This window comes from Grammomys surdaster, unplaced genomic scaffold, assembly GCF_004785775.1.
Source record: "Grammomys surdaster isolate TR1022 unplaced genomic scaffold, NIH_TR_1.0 125996, whole genome shotgun sequence".
In the NCBI taxonomy this organism is placed as follows: Eukaryota; Metazoa; Chordata; class Mammalia; order Rodentia; family Muridae; genus Grammomys; species Grammomys surdaster.
Window position 1 is genome coordinate 3,808,081 of NW_021620812.1, and position 27,446 is coordinate 3,835,526.

General features: G+C 42.7%; 2 protein-coding genes and 3 non-coding genes across 7 annotated transcripts in view; all 5 read right to left on the bottom strand.

Moving 5' to 3' along the window:
* Msh4 (mutS homolog 4) overlaps positions 1-12,554 on the bottom strand; it is a 46,880-nt gene extending 34,326 nt beyond the window's left edge. Inside the window, exons 1-5 of the mRNA XM_028754319.1 lie at positions 12,104-12,554; positions 8,698-8,880; positions 4,826-4,983; positions 4,370-4,480; positions 544-659 (exon numbers count right to left, since the gene is read on the bottom strand). Of these exons, the coding sequence (XP_028610152.1) occupies positions 544-659; positions 4,370-4,480; positions 4,826-4,983; positions 8,698-8,880; positions 12,104-12,368 (833 nt within the window). The 5' untranslated portion in view covers positions 12,369-12,554. The remainder of the gene's footprint in view (positions 1-543; positions 660-4,369; positions 4,481-4,825; positions 4,984-8,697; positions 8,881-12,103) is intronic.
* Positions 12,555-13,861: 1,307 nt separating this feature from the next.
* On the bottom strand, positions 13,862-19,801 carry Rabggtb (Rab geranylgeranyltransferase subunit beta). 3 transcript variants are annotated; one of them, XM_028754293.1, is made up of 9 exons: positions 19,765-19,801; positions 18,750-18,857; positions 17,527-17,724; positions 17,073-17,178; positions 16,355-16,407; positions 15,978-16,088; positions 15,408-15,533; positions 14,640-14,789; positions 13,862-14,346 (listed from the first exon to the last, which is right to left on the bottom strand). In XM_028754293.1, exons 1-9 carry the CDS (start codon positions 19,765-19,767, stop codon positions 14,206-14,208), a joined length of 996 nt encoding a protein of 331 aa, XP_028610126.1. In that variant the 5' UTR covers positions 19,768-19,801; the 3' UTR covers positions 13,862-14,205. The 3 variants fall into 3 exon arrangements, with proteins under 3 accessions (XP_028610126.1, XP_028610127.1, XP_028610125.1); XM_028754294.1 differs by having other exon boundaries at positions 19,745-19,766; XM_028754292.1 differs by lacking the exon at positions 19,765-19,801 and having other exon boundaries at positions 18,750-19,577.
* LOC114609953 lies at positions 17,414-17,484 on the bottom strand. The gene has a single exon (XR_003709613.1). It is a non-coding gene; the product is annotated as a small nucleolar RNA SNORD45 (small nucleolar RNA).
* Positions 18,433-18,513, bottom strand: LOC114609951. Its single transcript, XR_003709611.1, has one exon. It is a non-coding gene; the product is annotated as a small nucleolar RNA SNORD45 (small nucleolar RNA).
* Positions 18,966-19,045, bottom strand: LOC114609952. The gene has a single exon (XR_003709612.1). It is a non-coding gene; the product is annotated as a small nucleolar RNA SNORD45 (small nucleolar RNA).
* Positions 19,802-27,446: the final 7,645 nt, after the last annotated feature.

Genomic DNA, 27,446 nt, shown 5'->3' on the forward strand with positions numbered 1-27,446 from the left:
CAGCCAGTTCCAGGCCAGCCTCACTAGGTACACAGTGATGTGGAAGAGGAGGAGGAGGAGGAGAAAGGAGAATAGTAGCAGTTCCTTCCTTAAGACATTCCCACTTTATAGGCCTGACTAGCCAGGAACTTAGTACATAGCTCTAACTGGCCTCAAACTTGTAGCAATCCTCCTGCCTCAATCCCCTAGAGTGCTAAGATTACAACCATGAGCTGTCTTCCTGGCCTGGCCAACTATGTCTCTTTTCTGGGTCTCACATTTCTAGCATCCTGTAGCCAATCAAGATTGTTCACTATGAAGGAAATGTGAAGCAACTATCATAGCAATAAATTAGAATTCATTTGGAGAAAATCTAACTTAAACCAGAAATGTACACCTCGTCCATTAGTTTCAGTAACTCTGAATGTGTAACCATACTCAGTATGCACAGTTAGTAATAACTGGATGTGCATTCTGAGCCAGGTACTGTCCTAGACACAGTAATACAAAGAACAAAGAGAAGGGCTCCCCTGGGGCAGCAGCACTGGGACAGCTGTAACTCACCTGGACTGAACCTCCATCAGGACAGAGCTGAACTCAGCTATGCACAACTGTTCAATGTACTCTAAGCCCTTTGTTTCGTTGAAGTATTTCCTTTGGACTGTAGTGAAATTAACGTTCTGAAAAGAGATTTAAACTTTAAAATAATCCCAGCACTTGGGAAGCAGAGACAGGCAGATTTCTGAGTTCGAGGCCAGCCTGGTCTACAGAGTGAGTTCCAGGACAGCCAGGGCTACACAGAGAAACCCTGTCTCAAAAAACCAAAAAAAAAAAAAAATTAAAATAAATCATTAAATGACATGCTCTTTCAATACTGATCTCTTGTCTAAGCCTAGTAGATCATACCTACAATCCCAACACTAGGGAAGCTGGGGCAGGAGGATTTTCATGAGTTCAAAGTAGGATAACAGCTTGTCCTAAAAACAAAACAACCTGCATGAAAATAACTCTTATTTCTTAAACACTTTGCAGTATATGAGTGGGTATCTTAAATATTGTAAAAAGTTAGTTTTATTGTTTCCAATATTTAAATACAGGTTTCTAATTTATAAAATGAAAATGGAAACTGAGAGTAGTGGCATATACCTTTAATCTCAGCACTTCAGAGGCAGTAGCAAGTGGATCTCTGTGAGTTTGAGGCCAGCCTGGTATAAATTGTGAATTCACAGACAGCTAGAGCTACACACTGAGAAAAAGGAAAGAAAACGGCTATCCATCTTTCTGTGTGAATGACAGTACAATCTATAGTTTTCAGCCAGACATTATTTTCATGAACTTAACTGAATATATTGAGGACAATAATAAAATGGTAAGCATGCGAATTTCTGGCTTGAAGGAAATGTGTTCCATGGAAACATCACACAAGTTTTCAGGTAAATTAACGTTCAAGTAACTGAGAAAAGGCACACCTTTAGATCTAGGCAGTGCAATGGTGGAAATACATCACCTCCACTGTCAAACCCAGGGACAAGTTATTCAAAAGTGCTATAGTGGTCCCTGGGTATTTAATTCTGTTTATTTGGGGTTTTTTTGAGACTAGATGTCACTGTTTTGTCATGGGTGGCCTGGGTACAATAACCAATGATAGTGGCACTCTTTATTTAATGAAACAGATGGAAAAAGAATATAAAGTTGTAAACTAAGAGTTTAATTACTTTGAAAAAGAAAAAGGAAGGGTGGATAAAGGCAGATGATCCCAGCACTGAGGTTAAGGCAAGAAAATCAAGAGTTCAAGAGTTCAAGGCCAGCCTGCATTACATGAGACCTCCCCCTTACCTCAGAAAGTAATGGCAGGAAAGATGATGGGATAGTGAACAGTGGAGTGTGTGTGTGTGTGAAGACTAAAGGAGACGTCAGCAGGGATGGACACATATGCCAGGACTTGGTTACGTGTCTCATGTAACTTCACAATGTTCTGTAACTAAGAGTCTGAAAAGTCAAGCAATTGTCCACATATCATCCACTTAGAGTTAGACTTCTGTAACTCTGAGGGTCATGCCCCTTTCAACTCACACTGCTTCTGACTTAAGAGGCTGGGAAGTGAGTAATATAGAAACAACAATAGCACATCCATGTTTCTCTTGTACTACTTCTGACTGACATATTCTTGTGCTTTGCTCCTTTACTTCAGTGAGGACTTTGGTTAATACATAACCCCATCCCTGATCCTATCTCCAATCTCTTTATATGAAATACTTATTGTTTTTAAAACAAACTCCCAAAACATTTGATTTTAGAAATGAAGACTCAGGAGCCAGATGCTGTGTTGAAAGCCTGCTAGCTCAGAGAAGCAGAGAAAGTACCCAGCTCACCTTTCTCATCAACTGATGTCAGGAAAGGAAAAAGGAAAAGAAACAGTTCTCCTTCTCCATGTTGTCTTATAAACCCTTCCAAACTGAATGTACTTTCTTTTTCCTGTGTGTCTCTCTGTCCGTCCTCCTGACTTCCTCTCACTATGTTTTTTTCTTATGTTCACTCCCTGTCAGTTGGTTGTTTGCTCCACCTCTTGACCTATAGTTGATTTTATTCAATCTTGTATATAATAAACTGAAAGCTCTCGGATTAAAGCTAGGGCTGAGCCACAACTAGAAACAGGTTTATCCAGTATACAATTTTGGGATTCACAGTGTGATCAAATATCCTACAACAAAAACCATTTCATATACTGATAGAAAACAAACTGAAGCTCACAAAGGTCAGTGAATTTGCTTATACAAAGTCTCTATACCCGAGATTTGTAAAAAGGGTAGTCTGTCTACTCTGATCTTGAAGCTGTCTCAGATGTGCTGTACATATGTTGCACTGCCCTTTGAAAATGTATTACAGCCATGGTTATGGTAAGCCTGTGGTTTAAAGTATGCTCCTTGCTGGGCGGTGGTGGTGCATGCCTTTAATCCCAGCACTTGGGAGGCAGAGGCAGGCGGATTTCTGAGTTCGAGGCCATCCTGGTCTACAGAGTGAGTTCCAGAACAGCTAGGACTACACAGAGAAACCCCGTCTCAAAATAAAATAAAATAAAATAAAATAAAATAAAAAATAAAGAAAAATAAAGTATGCTCCCCTATAGGAAAAAGCACAGGACCCATGAGAACTAAGAGACATCCATGAGTCGTTCCAGCGGTTAGAGAGGAGTAGGGGATGAACAACACAGAACCTGTCAGCACCTTTCCCTGGAATTTATCTGTAGACGAAAGAAGTTTCTTTTCTCTTGGTAACAACAGCCTAAAGTCAACAATACTTATCTTCCTAAACCTCACAAGTCACCTATCCATAATAGTGGTTTCCTGTCACAGTCCCAAAGAAGAAGGCTACAGTAGCAGGCTGAGAAGGAGTGTAAACTACAGTAAGCTAAACTAATTACCCCACATAGGTGAAATTGTGTAAAGGAAAGAGTGCTTGCCAACAGCTGCCAACCCCAAGAACAGGAGAACTTCAGTTTTGGCTAGCCTGTCAGCAGTCATCACTTCCAAAGAAACAGAGCTTTCTCTAAGGGTCTGGGTCTGTCCTTTGTATATCCTGAAAAACCTGTGATGGTCGCTATTAAATACCAACTTGGCACAACTTAGAATCATCTGGGAAGAGAGCTCAATTGAAGAATTGTCTTTATTAGATTGGTCTGTGGACATATCTACAGGGAGGCTGCTTGATTGCTAATTAATGAGAAATCCCAGCCCATTATGAATGACACTACTGCCTAGGCAGGGATCCTGAACTACGTAAGGCAGGAGAAAGCCAGAAGAAAACAAGGAAGCAGGCAGCAGGAGTCCACTCGTACTCTGCTCTTACCTGTAAATGTAATGTGACTAGCTGCTTCAATTCCTGCCTTCACATCCCTGCGATAATGGACCGTCCTCTGCAATATTTTTAAATTTTGTTTGTTTGTTTTTGAGACAGGGTCCTCTACATAGCTCTGGCTGTCATAGAACTCACTGTGTAGACCAGGGTGGCCTAGAAATCAGACATCCTCCTGCCTCTACTACCCTGGGGTTAAAGACGTGTGCCTCCACACCTGGACTGTACTTGTGATTGTTAATAAACCCTTTCTTCCCCTAAGTTGCCTTTTTGGTCAGAGTGTTATATCACAGCAGAAGAAATAAAGCTACAGCACCTCTTTGTTACCTGATACTTGTGCCCTAAAGCAGAACACTGGTGCCAAATCAAAGAGTACCCTGCTTCATTTTTATGATCTTTCAATAATATTTTAGACTACAATTTGCATTAATTGATTAACTTAGGTCCTTAAATAGTTAAACAATTTCTTTTTGTAATATTATGACATGTATTCTAAACAAATAATTACATTTTGAATGTTACCAGAAAAATCTCTTACCTTAAAATTGTCTGTGATCAGAGTAAACAACTTGGTTGAATTTCCCACAACACAAGCAGTATTTGACATTATTATTTCCAAAGGTGATAAAACTTGGAGCTTAGTGATCACCTGAAATTGTTAAAATAATCATTTGCTAAATGTAAGTAGTTTTATATTCTAAAAAGTAAACTTTTAACGTGCACAGATAAAACCCAACAGTCTGAATTTAATGTTTCAGTCAAAATATATCTTAAATAATGATATATTATTAAACATCTATACCTAGGTACAAATTTATAATACCAGAAAAATAGGTCATGTTTTAGTCATTGGTTTCTAGCAATTTAAACTCAAAATTAATCTCAGTTTTTCAAATATTTATTCTCAGTACAAGATTAATGAATTTTTTTGTCTTTGTGTGGATCTAGAATTACTTCAAATTTATAAGTTGTAAAAAAAAAAAAAAAAGCTTACCTTTGCGTATGTTGTGTTGTCTGCAAACTGTGACAACATAATCTGTGGGCTTTTTAAATCGATGCTTGCCATGCCAATCTCCCCTCTGGCCAGCCCTCTTCCTTCCACCACTGCTACAATGACTGATGGGGCATGTGCAGACACCGCAGAGGATGTGGCTGGAGCCAGTCGGCATGAAGAATGCATATGAACATTAATGGTTGCCTACAGCTCCTTCGTGGAAGACCTCAAAGTCCTAAGTCTAGTGGGTTTATATCTCCTGTTTACTCTTTAATGTCATCCATACACGCCCACAGTGTATTCGGCTCACGCCCACGTGCCCTGCCCTCATCTCACTCCATGAACACCCCCACTCCCACGCCACATCTCCTTCCACAGTCACGTCCTCTCCTTTGTTTCCTAAGGCCCATCAGTGCTGCCTTCAGGAGTGGTGACTCGTCTTGCTGCCTTCACCTTGTGCAGGTCTTATAAGGTACCTTGTCTAGTTAATAACTCCAAAGAGACCCTTTATTTTTAAAAATAAAAACTTCATTTTCCAAAACAAAATGATTGAAGCTCGCTGTTGGGGCAAAACTTAACTTCACATTAAGGACTTTTTGTTTGCCTTAACTTTCAGATAGGATGTGTATCCATCCCTGGCTGCCCAGAACTTGCCGAGATCAGACTGGTCTCCAATTTGTGGCAATCTTCCTGCCTCTCTCTCCCAAGAAGTGCTGAGATTACAGGCATAGACTACCAACTGCTGTCTACCAGTAACGAGGTCTTAGCAAACTCGGAGGTAGCTATCCATACATCTGGCTACAGGTTTCTTTCTTTCTTTCTTTTTTTTTTTTTTTTTTTTTTTTTTTTTTTTTGGTTTTTCGAGACAGGGTTTCTCTGTGTAGTCCTGGCTGTCCTGGAACTCACTCTGTAGACCAGGCTGGCCTCAAACTCAGAAATCCGCCTGCCTCTGCCTCCCAAGTGCTGGGATTAAAGCGTGCGCCACCACTGCCTGGCTGGCTACAAGTTTCTAATTCCTGGGCTGAGGTCCCATGCCAAGCCTTAACTTTACACATAGATGATAAATTTACAGTGTTTTATTTTGAAATTTGGTTGTTTTGTTGTTGTTGTTGTTGTTGTTGCTGGGGTGTTGTTTTATTTTTTGACATAGGGTTTATCTGTGTAGCCCTGGCTGTCCTGGAACTCAAGAGATCCACCTGCCTCTGCCTTCCAAGTGCTAGAATCAAAGGTATGTGCCACTATCACCTAACTTTTACTTTGAATTTTATTAAAATAAAGTCATTAATGGAATTTTGAGTTTGGTGTTAAAATACATATTGTTCACCTTCCTCTATAAGTGCTAAAATTATCTCATGAGTAACTTTCAAGTGAAAAGTATAATGTCTAACTCAAGAGCTGGCTGCAAGCAGCAAATAAATGCACTGTGCAACTGTCAGTGCACAGCTATGGGCACTAACCGTCACTAAATGCGTGTTATGTGTCAAGGATATCTTAAGTTATCGACTTACGTTCATCTAACTAGTATATAACTCTGTCAAATATATACTTCTATTTACTCAATTTATGTCCAAGAAGACTGAGAGATTAGCTCAGTGGTAGATAGTGCCTACCACCTGTAAGAACTTGGGTTTAATAATCACCATTAGTAAGGATATGAATAAATGAGTGACAATGAATGAATAGCATGTATAAAACTTCAAGTGTACATACACAGCTTAGGATGGCAGAGGTGCAGAGGGGACGTGAGAAGGTGAGATTCTGGAAATGGTGGCTCGAGAGACGCCAAGCAGCCCTCTTGGTGATGCCCACACACTCACCCTCGATCTAATAGCAATGCAGAAGAAGCAAGACTACTAGGAAGAGTGGGTGTGGCATGGAGTTCTATGGCTTCTCTGTGTCCTCCGCATTCATATGCTGAAGTTCTAATCTCCAGCAACTAAGAATATGACCTCATTTACCTGGATCTGAGAAATACATCTGCCCTTTACAGGGGTAGTTAGAATTAAGTGGGGCCATTTGAGTGCCCTTAGTCCAGTATGACTGGCATACAGATGTGAGAAGTTTAGGACACACAGAGACTGTAGGAAGACACTAGAAAAGATGACTAAGAGTGAGACAAGCAGAGGCCTCAGATAAGAAAGTAAATGTTGAGGCTGGAGAGAGAGCTCAGCAGTTAAGAGCACTGACTGCTCTTCCAGAAGTCCTGAGTTCAATTCCCAGCAACCGCATAGTGGCTCACAACCATCTGTAATGGGATCTGATGCCCTCTTCTGGTGTGTCTGACACACCAGTGTACTCATACATAGAATAATAATTTTTTAAAAAAATGTTTGTAGTATTTGTTATAGGAACCCCAGAAAAATGAATGAAATACATGAACACAAAACAAATATATATGTGTATGTATGTATGTGTGTGTATGTAAAACATATATAAACATATAAACATATATATAACATATATATATATAACATAGATAGATAGATAGATAGATAGATAGACATGTATATATGTATAGTATAATTTGTAAAAGTACAAAAGACTAAAAGACTGTTGGGGTTGGATGTGAGTGAAGAGATGGCCCCCAGCAGGTGACACTATTGAGATGGTGACTGGGTGTTTGCTATCTAAACACATGTAAATATTCTCAAGACATATGATGACAACACTAGGCAAGAAGAATATTCACCTCCACTGTAACAGTGATGGTGTGACTATCACATATGAAGTATGTCTCCCGAGATGTCATTATATATCACTACATGCTTTAAAACAAAAGGCTGAGCACAAGGGTTCCCACCTTTAACCCAGTACTTAGGAAGCAGAGGCAGGAGGATCTTTGAGTTCAAGGCCAGCCTCGTCTATGGAATTCCACAGCCAAGCCAACACAGAAAGACACTGTCTCAAAGATCATTAAAAAAAAAAAAGCATCTTAAAATGTATGCATGTGGGCCTGTCTGTGGTGGTGCATGCCTTTAATCTCAGCACTTGGGAGGCAGAGGCAGGCGGATTTCTGAGTTCGAGGCCAGCCTGGTCTACAGAGTGAGTTCCAGAACAGCCAGGACTACACAGAGAAACCGTCTCGAAAAACCAAACCAAAAAAAAAAAAAAAGAAACTCCATTTCTTACAAGGTAGCATAAGCAGGAGCAGTTTCTTCGGGAGGAAGAAAGGTGAGGTGCAGCTGTGAGCAGGTGGGCAGGGGGCCACAGGAGCACAGCTCAGGTGAGGTGCAGCTGTGAGCAGGTGGGCAGGTGGCTTCAGGAGCACAGCTCTCACCACAAGGCTGTGGGAGCTGTTCTGAGAAGGAGCTGCTGAGTCACCCCTGTTCTTGCCCAAAATCTCAGGGTTCCCAAGCTAGATTTGGCTGGGGTTGTTTCTTTGGTTTGTTTTTAGTGTCTGGGGTGAACAGACATTTGTTCTTACCTTCCCAGGAAAAATCAGGCAACATTTACACATCATGTAGCCAAGACATAATCTTATATATGTCTTAGGAAATCAGCGCACACAAAATATGCACTCACTGATTCCTCAACAAAATTGAGTACATTTAGTTTAAAATTCAGTATTAGAAAAACACTCGAAGAGTACACTAGGGTCAAGTTTTTCACTTAAGTATCACATGAGAGAGATTTTCCCTCAGTGTCAGAATGGTTCTAATAACACAAGGTTGCATTTATTAACAAACAAGAATGGAAACCACATAGCCATGCTAGCCTGCCCTGAGGTGCACAGGGGTCAGTGATATATGCATCTTTCTGTCCTCTCTATCAGTGACAGATGAACCTCAAATGAGCTAACCACCCAACTTATAATTTACAAAACTTTAAAACATTTCAAAAGATCATCAGGGTTAGTCTTTTACCAGTTTTACCTGAATATCCTACTTGTGGTGTCCAACCTTTATACCCTGATCTCTGGGGATTTCCAGCAGATAATGGAGTTCTAAATGTATTTGGGTAAGTGGTATCTTGTGCAGAAGAGGAGCTTGTACCAACAGGAAAATTGGATGCAACTCTGTGTGTAGCATAAGATCTTTTGTTTCCAACTGATGAACCTAAATTTGAAAATTTATGGTTAATTCTTAATGATTAGCATTAAGGAATTATATATTAATATCTAAAATTTACATCACATCATAACTTTTCTATGAAATTTAATCTGATTAATTAAAAAATTATAGTAAATTAAATGATTATTGGCAATTCTGTTCATAATGGCCATTAGTCTGCATTATCATGCTTGGTTCCACTGTGACATCTTCATACGTGTGCACATTGTATCTTGGTCATATCCACCTCCATCATTATCCTCTGAGCCCCTCCTACCCTGACCGCTTCCTCTTCCCAAACAGTTCCCCTTCTACTCTCACGTCTTTTTTTGGTTAGTGATAATTTGTGTTTGTTGTTTTTAAGGCAAATCTCAGGATGAATCTCAGGCTGAAGCTGCACTCACTATGTAGCCCAGACTTGCCTCCAGTTTGACTCCCCTGCTTCAGCCTCCTGAGTGCTGGAATTACAGGCATGTACTAACATATTCTGATACAGGCTGGGGGTGTGGCTTAGTGGGTGTAGTGCTTGTCGATATGGATGAGGCTCTGGATCTTATCACCAGCATACATAAACCATGTGTGCTGATACTCCCCGTACTCCCCGGCACTTGAGAGGTGTCGGAAAGGAGTTCACAAGTTCAAGGTCACCCTCACCTACAGAGTGAGCTGAGGCCAGCCTGAGACACATGGAATTTTGCTTCAAAAAAAGTTAATTTAATAAAGAGAGATTCTGATATGGCTTTTGAGTCTAGGAGTTCACTGAGACCACTCTTGCTAAAATTAGAACGGTCCTTTCAGTCAGTCACCAGGTGTAGTTTATACTCTAATTAAGTGTCTTTTCCTTCATCAACTCCCTCATCTCAATGTCTCCTCCTATGTAAACGGTGTGATGAAGTCTCAGCTTCAGACTCTACACTTTGTCAGATAGTTGCTTACCAACATGTTACCTATTTCACAGTCACGTCATAACATTTCACACAGTGTACATAAATAGCCTAGCACAGTGTCTGCTAACACGGAAGTTTCAAACAGACAAACAAGCAAATGAAAACACAGGGCTTTTCCACACCCTTCAACATCCACGCCACGTGTCTGAGCCCTCCTTACATTATCCACAGCTTCCTGTACCAAACAAACCCCTTTCTTCTGCCTTCCTCTTAGGTGTTGGCCCACAGTGTTCCATACTTTTAAAACTTCACTACTACACAGACATTTTGTTTTCCCCGGCCTCTCATCTGTTCGCCCCGTTCCTGCTGACATCCATTTCCTGACGACTTTCAGACCTTCACACACAGCCTTCACTCATCTCCCACATTACACAAGTCGGAAAGATTCCAGTTGCAGGCGAGAAATGTCCGAGGCTTTGTGGACCACAGTCATGGTCAGGGGCTCAACTCTGGCAATACAGAAGGGGTTCAGCCTAGAGTAGTGCAAAAATCAATGAACACAGCTATATTTCTTCAAAATAATTTCTATATATTCTAATTTGAATGACGTATGCAAAAAAATAATGTTGTCTTTTAATTTTTTCTCAACCCTCTAAAAACTCAAAAGTAGCTGGACTCAGTTCCTCATGCCTTTAATCTCAGCACTGAGGAGGCAGAGGCAGGTAGATCTCTGAGTTCCAGGACAGTCAGGGATACAGTATAAACTCCTTGAAAAAAAAAAAAGCACCAAAACAATACAAACATAAAATAAGCACTGTGAGTTTGAGGCCAGCCTGGTCTACATAGCTAGTTCCAGGACAGCAAGAGTTAGATACAGAGAACTTAGCTGTAAGAAAAATTTAAAAGTTAGATATTGGAGATGTGGCTCAATGGTTAAGAGCATTTGCTGTACAGCCATTATGGCAGAGCCCAGATCCAAGCTTGCAACCCATCTAAAATCGGGCCATGGGGCCTGCCTGCCAGAGTCTGCCTCAAAAGGACAAGGCAGAGAGCAATAAGGGGGAGCTTCCAGATCTTCATCTGGTAGGAAACAGCACACACCCATTAAATACTCAAGATCATGAACCACCCAGGCATAGTGCCCACGTCTATATGCAAAACAAGTGGATGGGCTTGTCTTATACAAGGCTCAGGTCCCTGCTCCGGGCTCCCACTTCAGAACTGTCAGATAGGTCATCCTCATGGTGATTTGTAAGCTTGTTTCTCTCAAGTGCTTTTTACCTAACGTTAAACATAGAAGACTTCACGATTTAACTATTTTTTTCACTCACAACATCTAGCCAACTAACCCTGTTCTCGTAATGAACCGAACCCACCCTGAAGGACTTTTTTTTTTTTTTACCTAAGTGCAAGGGTGTTTTGCCGGCCTGCGTGTCTGTGCACGAGAGGCCAGAAGAGGGCAGCAGATTCTCTGGCACCCAGAATTACAGTGAGTGGTCAGTCTCCATGTGGGCGCTGGGAGTTGGAACACTGAACCTCTCAAAGAGCAGCTACTTCCCTTAATGGATGAGCCATCTCTTTGGCCTCTTAAAAAATAAGGACTTATTTTTTTTTAAGGTAAGCATCTGAATTAGATGAGATGTTCACTTTAACCTAGTATCATCCCATTCTAGAATAAAATCCTCACCTCTCCACTATTAGAAAACTTAACAATCTCCCATTTGCTTTATATTTTAAGAAGCAGAGGGCTGTCAAGATGACTCAATGAACAGAGAGGCATTACCCACCAAGCCTGACTCAGACCTCAGTTGGAGTCCCAGAGCCCACTTGGTGGAGTTAGAGCTTTCTCCAGAAAGTCGTCCTTTGACCTCTACACCCATCCCTTGCACACTCATATACTCACAGAGGGGAAAAAAGAGAAACTTTTTCCACCCTAAGGAGAAAACGTAAAGGCCAAGCATGGTGATATAATCCAGTACTCAAGAAGCTAAGGAAGAAGAATTGCTCGAAGAATTTCCAGCCATGCTTTCCTACTAATGAGCTTCAGGACAGCCTGAGCCATAGAGAACCTGCCTTAAGACAAAACAAGAGGTTAAGGCTTTACATGGGAATACTAGTTAGGCCACCCTTCCTTTCACGTCTTAATGAAACCGCTGTGAAAAGTCAAGACTTTCTCCCAAGTGTTTTGATTGGTTTGAAATTGTGTAGCCCAGGCTAGTCTTGAACGGTTGTCTCCAGGGTTGGGATTAAAGCGACAAACCATCCCCAGTATGAGTGACTATGGAACCCCGGCCTGCTTGTGCCGAGGTCAGCGCCCGCCGGGAGGTGACCCCGGGCCTTGCCTGGCGCGGACGCCAGAGCCGGACTGCTGCTACAGCTCCTGTCAGCCACAGCGCCTTCCGTGCTCCTTCTGGACGCGGAGGCCGGCGTCCTCCCGCGCAGGGCCTCCCTCTGCGATGGCGTCCAGCGTGGGGAACTCGAGAGCGAAGCGGCCTCCTGCCTCAGCATCTCCCTGGCCCTTCTGATACCCGAGGTTCTGGGCGCGTGGCTTCGCAGACTCCAAGTTCTGGAGGCCGCACCCGTGAAAAAGCGGGAGGCTAGGCGCATGCGCAGTGCTGTAATCGCGCAGGCGCAGGACCAAGCAGCACAGGAAGCACACAGCGCAGGCGCAAGCCGCTAGTTTCTCACCTTTGCTTCCAGGGTTGTGCCATTTTGTTTTCACCACGTGATTCTGGAGCCTGTAAGTGTCCTCACTCCTTAGGTATCAGGATCAACAATTCAAAGCCCACTAACAACCAACAACTTGGGTTGTCAACAGTTCATTTTGAAGAAGGGGGCCATTCTGAGGACTGAACCCAAGGTATCACATACTTAACACGAGTTACAGCCTCAGTACACTTAACCCCTGGTTTTTAATACAACAGCATGTACCTAGTACCCAGTGTCTTAATAAGTCTTCGCTCACAGTTGTACCCATGGCATAATACCGCCAGAGACAGCAGCTGAGGCCACATGGACAGTTAAAAACTGCACTTCTCAACTGTCCTATTTCTAGTTTTGCACATAGGGTAAAAAGAAAATATGGCCCTACACATAACCCTTGGGTAGCTCTTTATAATCAACACATATAGCAACTTCTAGGTGACAGAACTGGGGATAAACCTTCTCTAGCTAATAGGGCATTCACACTACTACATGGAAACCATTGTTTGAGTAGGAATGTCCCCACCCCAGACTCATGTATTTGAATGCTTATGGAGAGCTGCTTGTTGAAGTGTGATCTTTAAGGAACATGCTTGTCTGCCTGCCATAGTGGGTTAAACCTTTGGAAATTCTTCAAAACTGGCCACAGAAATAGAACACTAAGACATATACACTGTATTAGGTATGTGTGGCCTGTGATTGAAATGCTTAAGCAACAATTGAGACATAAAACTTGGCGCCAGGTGGTGGTGGCGCATGCCTTTAATCCCAGCACTTGGGAGGCAGAGGCAGGTGGATTTCTGAGTTCGAGGCCATCCTGGTCTACAGAGTGAGTTCCAGGACAGCTAGGGCTACACAGAAAAACCCTGTCTCGAAAAACCTAATAATAATAATAAAATAAAAATTAAAAAAATAAAATACACTTGGCGATCAGTATTAAAGATGTGAGTTCTAGTGCAATGTTAGGACTGTCTCAAAGAGGTGTCTCCTTCCTTAAATGTTAAAGGGCAGAGGTCCTCCTAGGAAAAGCTAGCTCTGGTAATTGTGACCCAGGAGCAGCTATCTACTGGAGTCCAAATCACATTTATACCATTACTATTCACTATACAACCCACAACCCACCCAAAGTAACCACATTCAAACCCTGGAGGCTTAATACCTCACACAGGGCCATCAAGAACCAACTGCCCCTACAGCCATTATGGAGTGGACCGATTCTTTGAGGATGACTTTCAGGATCCTGGGAAACTCCACTGCATGCCTGAGAAGTCCAAACCAACAGCAGAGACTGGAGTTCCCTGAAAAAAATGTACCCTTGGCCCGACCTATAAACAAGGTATTCACATTTGTAGAGATAAGTGTTTCAGTTCTAAATAAAAAGATATATACACAGCAGCTACTCAATTTCGTGCACCTTTTATTTGAATAAGTTTTACTTGCTTTTATCATTTTTATTAACAGAAATCATTTCCCATCATTGTTACAGGTCAATAGGACACAGGGAGGCATCAGTTAAATACTAGCTCTTTTAAGTTTGCTGTTAGATATTAAAAAGCAATCAGTACTGACAAAAATTGTACTCAGAAGACTAAAGATCTAAATACCAACATATTTATTTTACAATAATTATATAATTTATCATTAACATATTGATATACAAAATATTAAGTCACTTCTAGGTTTGATAAACACTTCAAATACAGCAATTCATATTGCACACTAAAGCATCTTCCTCATCTGACTAGCTCACTAGTTCAGGCTGGACATTCACCCTCTGAAGCACTTCCTCAGGCATGCAGAAGACAGGGCTAACAGGCTTAATCTGCTCTTCTCCCAGAAGTGATAATCCAGCAATGCCAAATAAGGTGTGAAACGGATCCACCTGTGGGAAGTTCATAAACATGTAAGAGACTCAGTCATCTGTCCATAGTGAAATTTACTTTGAATACAGCTTTAAAAGTTTTCTGAAGACTCTAGTATTTCTAATAGTAGACCTCATCAACAGTATCACTATAAGAAATTGTTATAAGCCCTAACCTTTGTTAAGGAATTAAAAATGCATCCAAAGCAACCTTTGGACTGTTTCTTACACTATTTCTAGCACATTAGAAAGAAACACCTGTAGCCATGAACGCCACCAACAATGAAAACCTGCAAAGGCAGAATTGTACTTACCATATCTCCTGGCCTGTCTGCAAACCCTCCTGTCTCTTCATCTTGGCATGCTAAGATGAAACTTCGAAGCTTGTCTCGGTCAATCCAATGAAGCCTCCCGATTATCTTTAGGGAGGCCAACACCCACCAGGAATAGCAGACATCTGGTAACTGAAAGGGGGGAGCCAGTTAGCCAGCTGCCTCTGCTTCACCACTCTAGTCTCTCAGACTTGGTGGATTTGTTAAGTTGTCTAACTCTGTGTTCCAACAGTGAAGTAAACAACATCTTACTCAGTGCACAGCTGCGGTCACAGGTGAGATTCATGGGAGAAGTTGTTCTAGGCAGACCATTTTCAACTAATACTCAGGGAGACACTCATCTGCTGAGACTTAACCAAAGCCTCAGTCCCTACAGATCAGCCTAAACAATCTACATTTACTGAGCTCCAAGAATAACTAAAGGTACACAAAGATCTAGTTTCTAGGTTCTAGTCTAACAGTTTAGTTACTAGCTTAAAACTCAGGCACTGTTTAGATGACTCTCTAAATAGAGCAGGCTAGCTTCAAACTCAAAGATTTCTTGCCTGTGCCTCCCAGGTGATGTGGTTAAACTGAAAGCTGGGCCATTCCCAACCCCTTTTGAGCATGCTGTGGTAGGAAGGTAAGTACCTGTACATGTCCCAAAGCAGAAATGAGTTCAGCCAATGAAACCCCAAGTTTTCTCCTTAAGGTATCTTATGAAAAAACAGCACCCAAGGCTATAGCATATGGAACCATTCATTGTAATACCTTTTCGGGTCTTCCATTGAGTCCACCTGAGGGCAACTGGCGTTCACAAAGCCACCAACCAAGTAAGTCAGAGTTCACTTGATGCAACTGACTAGTTATGGCCAGGAATCCTGTGCAACAATAGATCTAAAATTACAGACATAAAGTATACAGGTATAGTTTAATAGTAAATGACAGGCACTACCAAACTTACTAAAGCTCCATCTTTGTATCTCAGGCTGTATTCTTAGGCTCAATACCACAATGAAATGCTATACTTAGATCTGGCAAAGCAGAAAGGTGCTCACTCAGTTGGCACACACTGGGTTAGGTTAATTCATTTGTATGAATAAAGTCAAGCTCCTGCCTCCAATCACAGCATGTGGCAAGCCTTGAGACAGCCTGGACTACGTGATAAACCTCAAGGTCAATTAACAGTACAAAATGCATACCCCAAACAATGCCAATAAGGAACACTGGTGTTTACTTAAGAGGAAGTTGTGTAGACCAGCATATACACAAAACTCAGTAAGTAAGGAGGTATGGCCATTCAGAACAAAAAAACCCTATAGACATAAATTGCAAAATTACCTGTCCAGCGTGAGATTCAGAGCCTGGTCTGCACCCAAATCCACCATCAAAGTTCATACAGGACAAAACAAACTCAATCGCCTTTTCCACATTAATAGCATCAAGCTTGCCCTATAAAGAGAAACAAAGCAAGCCTATTACAACTACCTAGCACTCATGCATGATGTTTAATCTGGCCCTTTAACACACATTCTTTTTTTTTTAGGTTTTTCAAGACAGGGTTTCTCTGTGTAGCCTTGGCTGTCCTGGAGCTCACTCTGTAGACCAGGCTAGCCTCGAACTCTCGAACTCAGAAATCCGCCTGCCTCTGCCTCCCAAGTGCTGGGATTAAAGGCATGCGCCAACACCGCCCTCTTTAACACACATTCAAAGCTTACCAAGAGAGCCAAAGTTGCCACTGCACAAAATGAGAATCTTGTATCAATTTCTCCTAAAAGACAAAAAGCCAAGGCAGACATGTAAATGCCACCTAAGAACAAAACCTGTAACACATCAAATTTCCCTAAGCGGAGACTAACTTTATATTCACTAAGAGGCAGTCCCCCAAACTTCTAAGGAAACCAGCTAGACAAATAGAAAACAATAGCCTTTCTAAGTAGCTTATACAAGGGACCCAGAAAAGAAAACCTACAAAATGGAAGGATTATATGCCCTCCAAAAATTCAGGTTAATGCAATTAACACCCTATATTATAAAAAGGTTCACATCCCACAAAGCAGCTGGTCTCAGGACTGCATTTTGTTCCACCCCAAGCAGATTAACCCAATGAAAAATGTTGCATCTCCCAACTCAGGTATTTACTAATTTGACAAACTTTTAAAGACCTCTTCAGGTCTTTACCTTTAGGGAGGTTAGCCCTTCAAAACTACTGAATACTGGGGATAAAACTTGAACCTACCTTATCTTTTATGCAGTGTGCTGACAAACCAGCACGGGGCATGCTGGGACTCCCAGCAGGCCATTTTATTCCAGTTAGACCAACTGCTTAGTGGGACCTGAAAAGATGGAACAACTTGAAATCTTATGATTACTACACCAAGACAAAAGATTTCTAAGTAGAGTAGCTGACTGACTAACACTGAAAACTGGTCTTACCCCAAATGTCTCCAGCAAAGGAACCATCTTCTTTCTGTAGACTCTGAACATAGGCCACAACTTTGTCCACGTTGATAACATGAATGCTATCATACAGAGTAAGAATCTGAAAGACAAAGTGTGGCAGAGATTTGTTCTAGATCCTGAGTCACCCACTATGCCCTTCCAAAGTTTACTACAAAATTCTCAAACTCACAGACTGTTGTTCACTTAATTACAATTTCTTATTCCTTTGATAATGTAAGAAACAGAGGTAGGCTTTAACTATTTTCTGGCTCTTCAGTACAGCCAGATTTGAACTAGGTCCAGTTTCAGCAACATACAGATGAAGTTAACACTTCAAGGTCTCAGTGCCATTTGTAACTTGCATCAGGTTAGCATTCAGCTAATACATGCCATGACATCACTGACCAGTGGGTTGTCACACCAAGTGTCAAGGTTTCACAGGGCTTACCTGGACAGCACTGAGCGTGTATAGAAGGTGGGGGTCGTGCCCAATGCTAGCACTTACTCCCCCACACTCATGCTGGCAGGCTTTGATAAACACCAGTATTTCTTCTCTGTTCATGCGATGAAGCTGTCCCATGAGGTCCATCACGGTCAGGCCCCAGTAGACGCCACTCATTCTCAAGTATTCGGACATGCAGTATTCCTAGGAGAAGTCTGAAATTTGTCACTCTGACTTTACATACCCCTTTGGGGGTTCGTAACAGCAAAATTAGTTATCAAGTAGCAACAAAAATTATCTTGTGGTCGGGGCCTGCCACAGCATGCAGAACTGTCAGGAAAGGGTGGCGGCATCAGGAAGATTGAGAACCAATGCTTTTGGAGTCTCCAAGTGCCAACCTCAGGTGAATTAAGCAAAAGCAAGCAATATTCATTCCCAGTTTACCAAGCACCAATTATTGCATTTTACAAAGGAAGCCTACGAATAAAGAAACGGTGCTAAAGATGGAAACCAGACCAAGCGTTGCTTCACAAGCATTCATTTTGGTGAAGGCCTCATTGGTATGCTGCCAAAACCAAAGCGGTATGTTAGGTGGACAGTTGACAGGAAGGCCACAGACATTTAGGCCTATGATTCCCCCTAAAATAAGTAGAGCCTAACTGACAAGTAATGGAGACAGCCAAATATCAAGTGCCTGCCAATATCACATGTTCCCTAAGACAGAGAGTTGCTGCGCGGGAAATACTTTTATCCACCGACTCCTCTTTGGAAAGGGTCTTCTCGTATGGCCTGGGCTTTCCTAAACCCAGCAATCCTGCTCTGGCCCTTGCTGCTGACATCATGGGGGTCTTAACTTCCCTGCCATCGTTTCCCCGAGGGCACCATTATTAAATTTTTAGGTAAAACCTTTTCAAGGTCTCAGCGTAATTCTAGAGCTAAAGTGTTAAGACACATCAGCCAATTCAGATAATACATGCCAATACATCATTGACCTTCAAGGTTATACCCCAGTCTGTACTTTGGCCCTCTATGTACCATTATGTATGGTTGATGCCATCAAATACCACCGAATATACAAGGTATGCCTATCATAATGGACTTTAAATCAGGCAACTGCAGCTAGATACTGGTTTAAGAAACAGGCCCGTTGGTGAATACTAGTAGCTAGTAAATATTATACTTATAGCAATTATGTTAGTCGTAGGAACTCAACAGAAAATCATACGCACGTAGTCGTCTTTCTTTGAGCCATAGGAGGCGATGTAATCGGCATGCTTCTCCAGCAGCAGGGTGTCAGGAGCATCTGACTTGATAGTAACGTCCTTCTGCTGTGTGCCCTTCCGAGAAAAGAAAGCAGGTATCTCATCATCACTTAATTTCCTTTCACCGCCCTGAAAACTTGACATCCCAGTCATACATGACCAGGTCACGGTACTTTTTTTTTTCAGGTCTCAGAGTAATTCTAGAGCTAAAGTGGTTTATAATCAACTTTAGATTCAGAATACATGCCGGCTCATCATTGACCTGAATTTTGAGGCTCATCTGGAGTTATGCCGATCAAATGCAATACACACTCTTGCTCGACAAATTTGAAGCTTCAGTGCACATTTCTACAGTCCTCAAATGTAACCCCCTTTACTAAATAATCAGACCCATCAGCTCCAAATTCTACCTTCAGATTTATGACTCAATCACCCACTAAGTAGGTCAAAGCAATTGCCAAAATAAGTTATTTTCTTTTACTCAGGGTCTCAGCTATGAAGTCCTGTGTGGTCTGGGAACTCTGTGTAGACCAGGCCGCCTGCTAATGCCGCGACAGTAACAGGATTAAACGCCGTGGGCCAGGTTCGACCTCCTTCCATCCCGGTTAAAATGTTTAACTTTGAAAACAATATTCGCAAATGACCATGTAACCTTGAAAAAACAGGCACGCACAAGTTCTCTATGTAAAAATTCAGGCGCCCCATTCCAGAGAGGCTCGCCCACGGACCGCGGATAAGATCACAAGCCTCGAGAACAGCAGAAAACGCTGAGCCATCGCTCAAGGAGCCGTCCAAGTCCGACCTCAGGAGGCCGAGGCAGGGGCATTGCTGAGAGCTCCAGACCAGCCTGGGCCTCACAAGGAGAACGCTAGCCTTGCAGGCCCGCCCGCTCCCATTGGTGCGCAAGCCCGCGAGGCCGCGCAGCTCAACCCACCGCCCAGGCCTCCCCAGCCTGCACGCACAGCAGCGATCGTGCTCTCACCATGTCCAGCCGCCGAAAGACTGAAGCGCACGGGAGCACGGGGAATCAAGGCCTGCGCGCCTGCGCAGACGCGCCTGCCGGCCGCCCACGCCCCACCTAGCTGGCTACGCTCCGCCCGAAGGACCCCGTAGTCACGATTTAGCCGGCCGCACTCGTGCCTGAAGGACTCCGCGGTCACGACATAGCCGGCTACGCGTCTGCCTGAAGGACCCCATGTCACTCAGTTTGTAAAGCGCTTTCCTAGCGTTAGTTGAACCCTGGGATTGTTGTCAACCATTGCGTAAAAACCCGGAGTGCTAGTGCAAACCTGTTTTCCTAACACTGGGAAGTGGAGGCAGGAGGATCTGCGGTTCAAATCATCAGCTGGGTAGACACTTGGAAGCCGTCCTGAGTTCGAGTCACCCCGCCCCCACCTCCCTTAAAGATCGATCAATTCTAGTGTCTGCGACCCAGCTAATCAAAAAGCGCCGCATATATTGCTATGGAAAGATCCTTAAAAGATACCGTGTGAAGCCGGGCGGTGGTGGCGCACGCCTTTAATCCCAGCACTTGGGAGGCAGAGGCAGGCGGATTTCTGAGTTCGAGGCCAGCCTGGTCTACAGAGTGAGTTCCAGGACAGCCAGGACTACCAAACCAAAAAAAAAAAAAAAAAAAAAAAAAGATACCATGTGAAAATATATGCTTGGGATTGATACCAGAAACCACTAAAATAAGGCTAATTTTTCCACTCTGTACTGGTAAATTAATATGGCTTAACCCTCTTCATTTTAATCTTTTTTTTTTTAAGTCCTGGGCCTTGAACTCACAACTGATAATGCTAGGCATGCGATCTCCCCAGCCCAGTTTGCCTCTTTAAAGAATAAAATATGCCTCCCCTACCGCAAAGAATTGTAGCTGCAATAAAACTAGTTTATAAGTTCACCTATCTCTCCAAAGCCAAGAAGTCAGACACAGCCACGTGAGGGATTTGAATACGGCCAGTCTAAACTAGAAACTGCTGTAGCAGTAAAGTAAAAATTGTGTGCCTTGCTGCTCATTTTAAAGTTTGTTTGTTGATTGCCTTCTGCTATATCTATGCTTATACCCATATACAAACGCTACTCTCAGCCCTATTCAGATAAGCCTTTCTATGCAGTGAACCATAGCGAATGCAGAGGTTCTCCGGAAAATACATCAGTTGAGGGCTGATCTCTAAAAGCTTAGTGACTATCATAGAAGAAGGACACAGAATATAGGAGAAAATAAACGGAAAAGGCAGAGAAGCTACTGCAGCCTTGAACTCAGAGTCACTGTATTTATCTGCGCTGGACTTTGCACACAAATGACCCTGTCAACAGTCTTGGCTGGGGAAAGGACTCTGGGGCCCTACTCCTCTCTGCTTACCGAGAGGGTACAGACACACACTGGGAAAGTCGGAGTCATTATCAGATGTGTGCCTGCCGGTAAGCTGAGCAGGTATCGGTGGACTTCTCCAACCCCATGGTCACCCAGTTAAACTCAATGAGTCACAAAATAAAAGACGTGAATATGAGAACAGGGGTTGTAAGGAGGAAAAGAGGCGGATGTGTGGGAGGGAGATAAGAAACGGTCGGGAGCAAGAGTAATCAGAATGCATTATACACGTGCATACAATCGTCAAAGAACAAAGTAGAGAAGCACTGTCGGCTGAAGTGATATTTTAGGTATATTGGGTTAAATATATTTTAAAAATAATGTTTTCACTTTTTAAAATGTGACTTAGAAAATTTTAAGATGATTTGTAGGGCACACATTATATTGTTACTGTTTAATGGATGTCTACTTTCTGTACCCAGAGAAGTGCCTGTCACTTTGTAAGTGGTAGAAAATGCTTATGATGCCAGCACCAGGAAAGCTGAGGCAGGAGAATAACACATTTGATGCCAGCCTAGGATGTTTAATAAGTCTGAGGCCAGCTTGGGCTTGATAGCGTGACTCTGCCCCAAAAAATAAAACAGGGAAATGTTTATTATTTTTAAAGATCTCTTTATTCTTATTTAGTATTGGAAGTTTGCCCGTGTGTGTATGTGTGTGTGTGTGTGTGTGTGTGTGTGTGTTCAGTGCCTGAAGAGGACAGAGAGGATGTAGAGTCCCTGGGATCTGAAGTTACATACAGCTGTGAGCTGCCATGTGGATGCTAGAACTGATCTTAGCCACTGAACCGCCTCTCCAGCCTCTAGTTATAACAGTTTTAATCAAGATTCATGCTGTGAACTGCTGGAACTGTAAACCTAGCTCACTAGTGTTTAGGCAGTCCCTAGCTGGCCTTAGCATGCTACTGTGTCATGGAACAACGTTCATTTCATCAATGATGCCATTAATTTCATCAATTATAGGACACAGTTCATTGCAAAGATGAGAAATGTGGAAAGAGTAGCTAGTGTCTATAATTATCCAGAGTTCTGCGGTGTTACTATGATAAAACATGTATTTCTGAATCAATGAAATAGAATAAGTATGGAGTGATTTCTGAATAAGTACGTTTAAAACTACTGTTAGGGACTAGGAGTGGATAGCTCATTTATTCAACCTGCGTGAGACCCTGGGTCCATTCCCCGGCACTTAATGAAAAAAGGCACTGGCTAAACTGCTCACTATTTCTGATTTCTTTACCCCATCATTTTTCATTCATTTTATTTTATTTTATTTTATTTTATTTTATTTTATTTTGGTTTTTCGAGACAGGGTTTCTCTGTGTAGACCTGGCTGTCCTGGAACTCACTCTGTAGACCAGGCTAGCCTCGAACTCTCGAACTCAGAAATCTGCCTGCCTCTGCCTCCCAAGTGCTGGGATTAAAGGCATGCGCCACCACCGCCCGGCTTTTCATTCATTTTAAATAGAGGGAGATTGTGAAGGTCAATCTTGTCTGTCAGTTCGATTAGATCAGACACCAACTAAGAGACAGGTCTTGGTCACTTTTTGGAGAGATTTTCTTAAGCAGGTTTTGGGAAAAGGCCCACACTAAATACGGAGGCTCCTTCCAGTAGTCATCCAGATAAAAGGGAGTCTGCAGAAGAAGCTTTGCTTTCTGCCCCACTGGCTTCTCATCTTGCTGTTGAGTTTATGTTGCAGCCTCTGCTGCCGCCACCACCACAGTCCTTCACTGACACCAGAACCTAGTGTTTTCAAGCTTCTAACAGACTGAAGACCACTGAATCTCCAGGAATCGTGCAGGGCTCCAGCACCAAGTGCAACTCCTGAGACATCCAGCTTTGTAGGATAAGCAGCTACTGAGTTTCTGGCCTCTTCATACTGAAGAAGCCATTGTTGGACTACCTAGGCCATATCATGTAAGCTAATCGAATAAATCCTGTTAATATGTATCCTTTCTATTTGTCTAGCTCCCCTTAAGAACCCCAATTAACTCAAAAATCTTTTTGTGAATGTATGTATTCATGTGCACATTGTATATGCCCGTGCACACATGTATATGTATGCAGAAATCAATGTTGGGTGTCTCCTTCAATCTCTCCACTTTTTTTTTTGTGACTGAGTCACTCACTAAACCTAGACTTCATGGATTTGGCTGGACTAGATGTGATATCAACAAGAACCAGGGATATAGCTTTCTCTGCCTCTCTGACTCTGGGATCTCAGGCACGCACAGTTAACCATACATTTCTGTGGGAACCAAGGATGCACTTAAGTCCTCATGGTTACGCAACAAGTACTTTATGAACTGACCTGTCTCTCCAGACCGTTCAATCTTTCTCTTTAACATTATTTATTTTGTGGTGTACATGTGCACATGTGTATACCCTAGGGGACTTGTGGAAGTCAGAGGACACCTTGAACGAGTCCCTTCTCTCCTTCTACCACATGGGACCAGCTATTTGAACTCACGTTGCCGGGCGCACTGATAAGTATCCTACCCACTGATCCATCTCACCAGCCCATGAATGAAATCTTATCTAGTGTAGGGCTTCGTGCTTCGGGATAACCAGTGCTGAAGAGAACATTCTAGGTGAGATGCAGTTATAAAAGTAGAATTCTAACTCTGTTAATACTTTAAAAGATGAACTTGTATTAGTTAGGGTTTCCATTGCTGTGAAGAGACACCATGATCAAGGCAACTCTTATAAGGGACAACATTTAATTGGGGTTGCCTTACAGGTTCAGAGTGTCAGTCCATTATCATCATGGCAGGAAGCATGGCAGTGTCCAGGCAGACATGGTGCTGCAGAAGGAGCAGAGATTTCTGCATCTTGATCTGACTGCAGCCAGGAGAGACACTGATTCTTTCACACTGGGTAGAGCTTGAGCACTAGGAGCCCTTGAAGCCAACCAAAACAGTGGCACACTTCCTCCAACAAGGCCACACCTCCCATGGGCCGAGCATATTCAAACCATGACAGGAATAGAAAGACATTTTAAAAATACAGTTCTGTCCCAGCGCTTGGAAGGTGTGAATGAGTAGGATGATCAGGGTTTAAGGTTATCCTGGACTACATAGCAAACTGCAGGTGATCTGCTACATGAGATGCTGCCTCAAAAAAAAGAAAAAAAAACAGAATAAAAGTCTGTCATTTATGAGTAATAAAAACAACTTTGGAAATTAGCTAGTTTACTCAGAGTAATTTATTTTTAAATTTTACTTAATTTTGATACATATTAATATTTGCCTGAATGTATGTCCGTGCATGCGGTGCCCACAGAGACCAGAAGAGGGTGTCAGATCCACTGGGACTGGAATCATAGACGTCTGTGAGCCACCATGTAGGTGCTGAGAATTGAACTCAGGTCCTCTGGAAGAGCAGCCAGTGCTCTTGCTTCTGACTCAGCTCTCCCTCAGTATAATTGCTGATGTATTCATTCTGTGCTTCTGTATATCATGTTTTTGAACAGGATTTTCATCAGTCTGAGAGCATATGCTTAGTTACCCTGGATGGACTCACCATCAAGGACATTATAGTAGGTCAGTACCTGGAGGCCTACTTAGGACAAATGTCTTTTTATGGTTCTCCAGGAAAGCTTCAGATGACAAACATCCTTCCCTTCACCACCGTTCAGGCTCAGACATGGTGCATACTTTAACCCTCATCTGGAGCAGCGGTGATTAGAACCCTTTATGGTCCATTGGATGATGGACTACAGAAATCAGTTCTCTCTTAGGCATGAGATGCCTAGTGAATTTGGTTAGGTGTTTTTGTATATCTGTGAGGTCCAATTAAGTCAACAATTTCAGGTGCACCAGGAAGCACACCCCCACAGGTCTGAAATCTTAGAGGTTGACTTTTGACCTGTGTCTTCCTGACTGTCTTTGGATCCAGATGTAGAACTCTCAGCTCTTTCTCCAACACCATGTCTGCCTGTGTGCTGCCATACTTCTTGCCATGATGATAATGGACTGAGCCTCTGAAACTGTAAGCCAGCCCCAATTAAATGTTTTCTTTTATAAGAGTTACCTTGGTCATGGTGTCTCTTCACAGCAGTGGAAACTCTAATTAATTAGACAAGCTATCGTTGCACACTGAATGAAGGGTTTCCTCAATCTAGAACAGATTAATAGAATTTATCAATTTGTAGAGGGAAACAAGTACATTTACTAAAGAAAGTCCCCAAATTTGTAGGGCTGTCAGTGTTAACTTCTAAGCCAAGTGTGCTGGTGCCTGGATAGTATCCTAGCTCACAAAAAGGGGCAGAAAGTTTGAGGGTTGCCTGGGCTGCATAGTGAGGAGACCCTCTATCAGACAAACAACTAATCTTTGGAAAAAGCTACATTTTTAAGGGGGAAATGTTCTTACAGAAGTTGCTAGCTCAGATCTTTAAACATCCAAAAGTCCAGCCAACTGTGGTGTTGCACACCTTTAATCAGGCTGGTGGATGTCTGTGAGTTCCAGACTAGTCTAGCCTACTTAGTGAGTTCCAGGCCATGCAGGGTCACAGAGTGAAACCTTGTCTCAAAAAGTAAAAAAGAACAAACAAAACCAAGACAAAACAACAACAAACCCAAACAATTTGGTAACCCTTTTAATGGCTTTCTGGTGTTGTCGCACACAGATCATTTTATAAATTTTGTGCTTGAGTCTGTCCACAACTCAAGGCATTTAAGTCTAATCCCATCGTGCTGGTTGAAACTAGAACCTCTGGGAGCTGATTGTTCTGAGGAGAAGCCCTGATGAGTGCAGTGAGTGCCCTCTGCAAAGAGGCCAACACCTGCCTGGTCCTTTCTGCCTGAAGAGGACTCTACTAGAGACAGCAGCCAAAGCCTGACCTTGGAATCACAGCTTGCAGCACCGAGGGAAGTACGATTCTGTTTTGGATGCACATGAATTCCAAGGTATTTGGATATGACAGCTCATGATAAGATGTGTAAAGCTACTAGATAAGGAAATATACGCTAGGTATCAGAACCAAGGCTTTAATCATGCGAAGCACAGACACTACCACTAGGTTAGACCCTGGCCCTAACACCAATTTTAAACATTTACGTAAGATTTATTTCTATTTTATGTGCACCGATGTTTTGCCTTGTATGTGTGTATGTGTACTGCACACATGCCTGGTGCTACTGGAGGTCAGAAGAGGGTTGATCCCTGAATCTGGAGTTACAGGCAGGTGTGAGCCACAGTGGGCCTGGAGTTGGGGCTACAGGCAGGTGTGAGCCACAGTGAGCCCTGCTTTCTCAAGAACAGCAGGTGCTCTTAACTGCTGAGTTATCTTTGCATCCCATTTTATTTTTTTCTCCAGAGGTTTTGCTGCATCACACAGGTTTACCTCAGGTTTGTAATCCTTCTGCTTCAGCAGTGTTAGGATTGTAGGTATGTGCCATGGTGTCCACCTCTTTTACTTCATTATTTCTTTAATCAGGGTGTGTTCATGGTGTATCCTTTATGAGGTGAAATGGACATAAAAGGAACATGTTTTCCAGAGCTTTGAGGTCTTCCAGCTATTATGTTTTGTTTTTTGTTTTTCAAGACAGGGTTTCTCTGTGTAGCCCTGGCTGTCCTGGAACTCACTCTGTAGACCAGGCTGGCCTCAAACTCAGAAATCCGCCTGCCTCTGCCTCCCAAGTGCTGGGATTAAAGGCCTGCGCCACCACCTGGCTCTTCCAGCTATTATTAAAGCTGGGGGCGGGGCCCTGACAACATCTGAATTTGTAGCTTTGTTGAACAGAGTATAGGTAGTACAAGGACCCAGAATGTGTACAGCAGGCTGGCTGTTTCTCTGTTGCTGTGAGAAAAAAAAAAACTTTGACAAAAGCAACATAGGAAATGTTTATTTTGACTTGTGGCTCAGGGTCATAGTCTGTCAGAAGATAGGGTGACATCAAAGTACAGAATCAAAGTACAGAGAATCAGAAACATCCCTTCCGCTGGGCAGTGGTGGCTCATGCCTTTAATCCTAGCACTTGGGAGGCAGAGGCAGGAGGATTTCTGAGTTCGAGGCCAGCCTGGTCTACAGAGTGAGTTCCAGGACAGCCAAGGCTACACAGAGAAACCCTGTCTCAAAAAAACCGGAAAAAAAACATCCCTTCCTAGGTTAATTTATGTCTGCAGTACTTTATACCAATGTCACAACTGTGGCTGTTATTTCATGCTCATACCTTCTGTGGTCTTCAATAGTAAGAGCTGATAAAACTGCACACAGACACAGCCTAGAATAGCACACAAACTGCACACAGACACAGCCTAGAACAGCACACAAACTGCACACAGACACA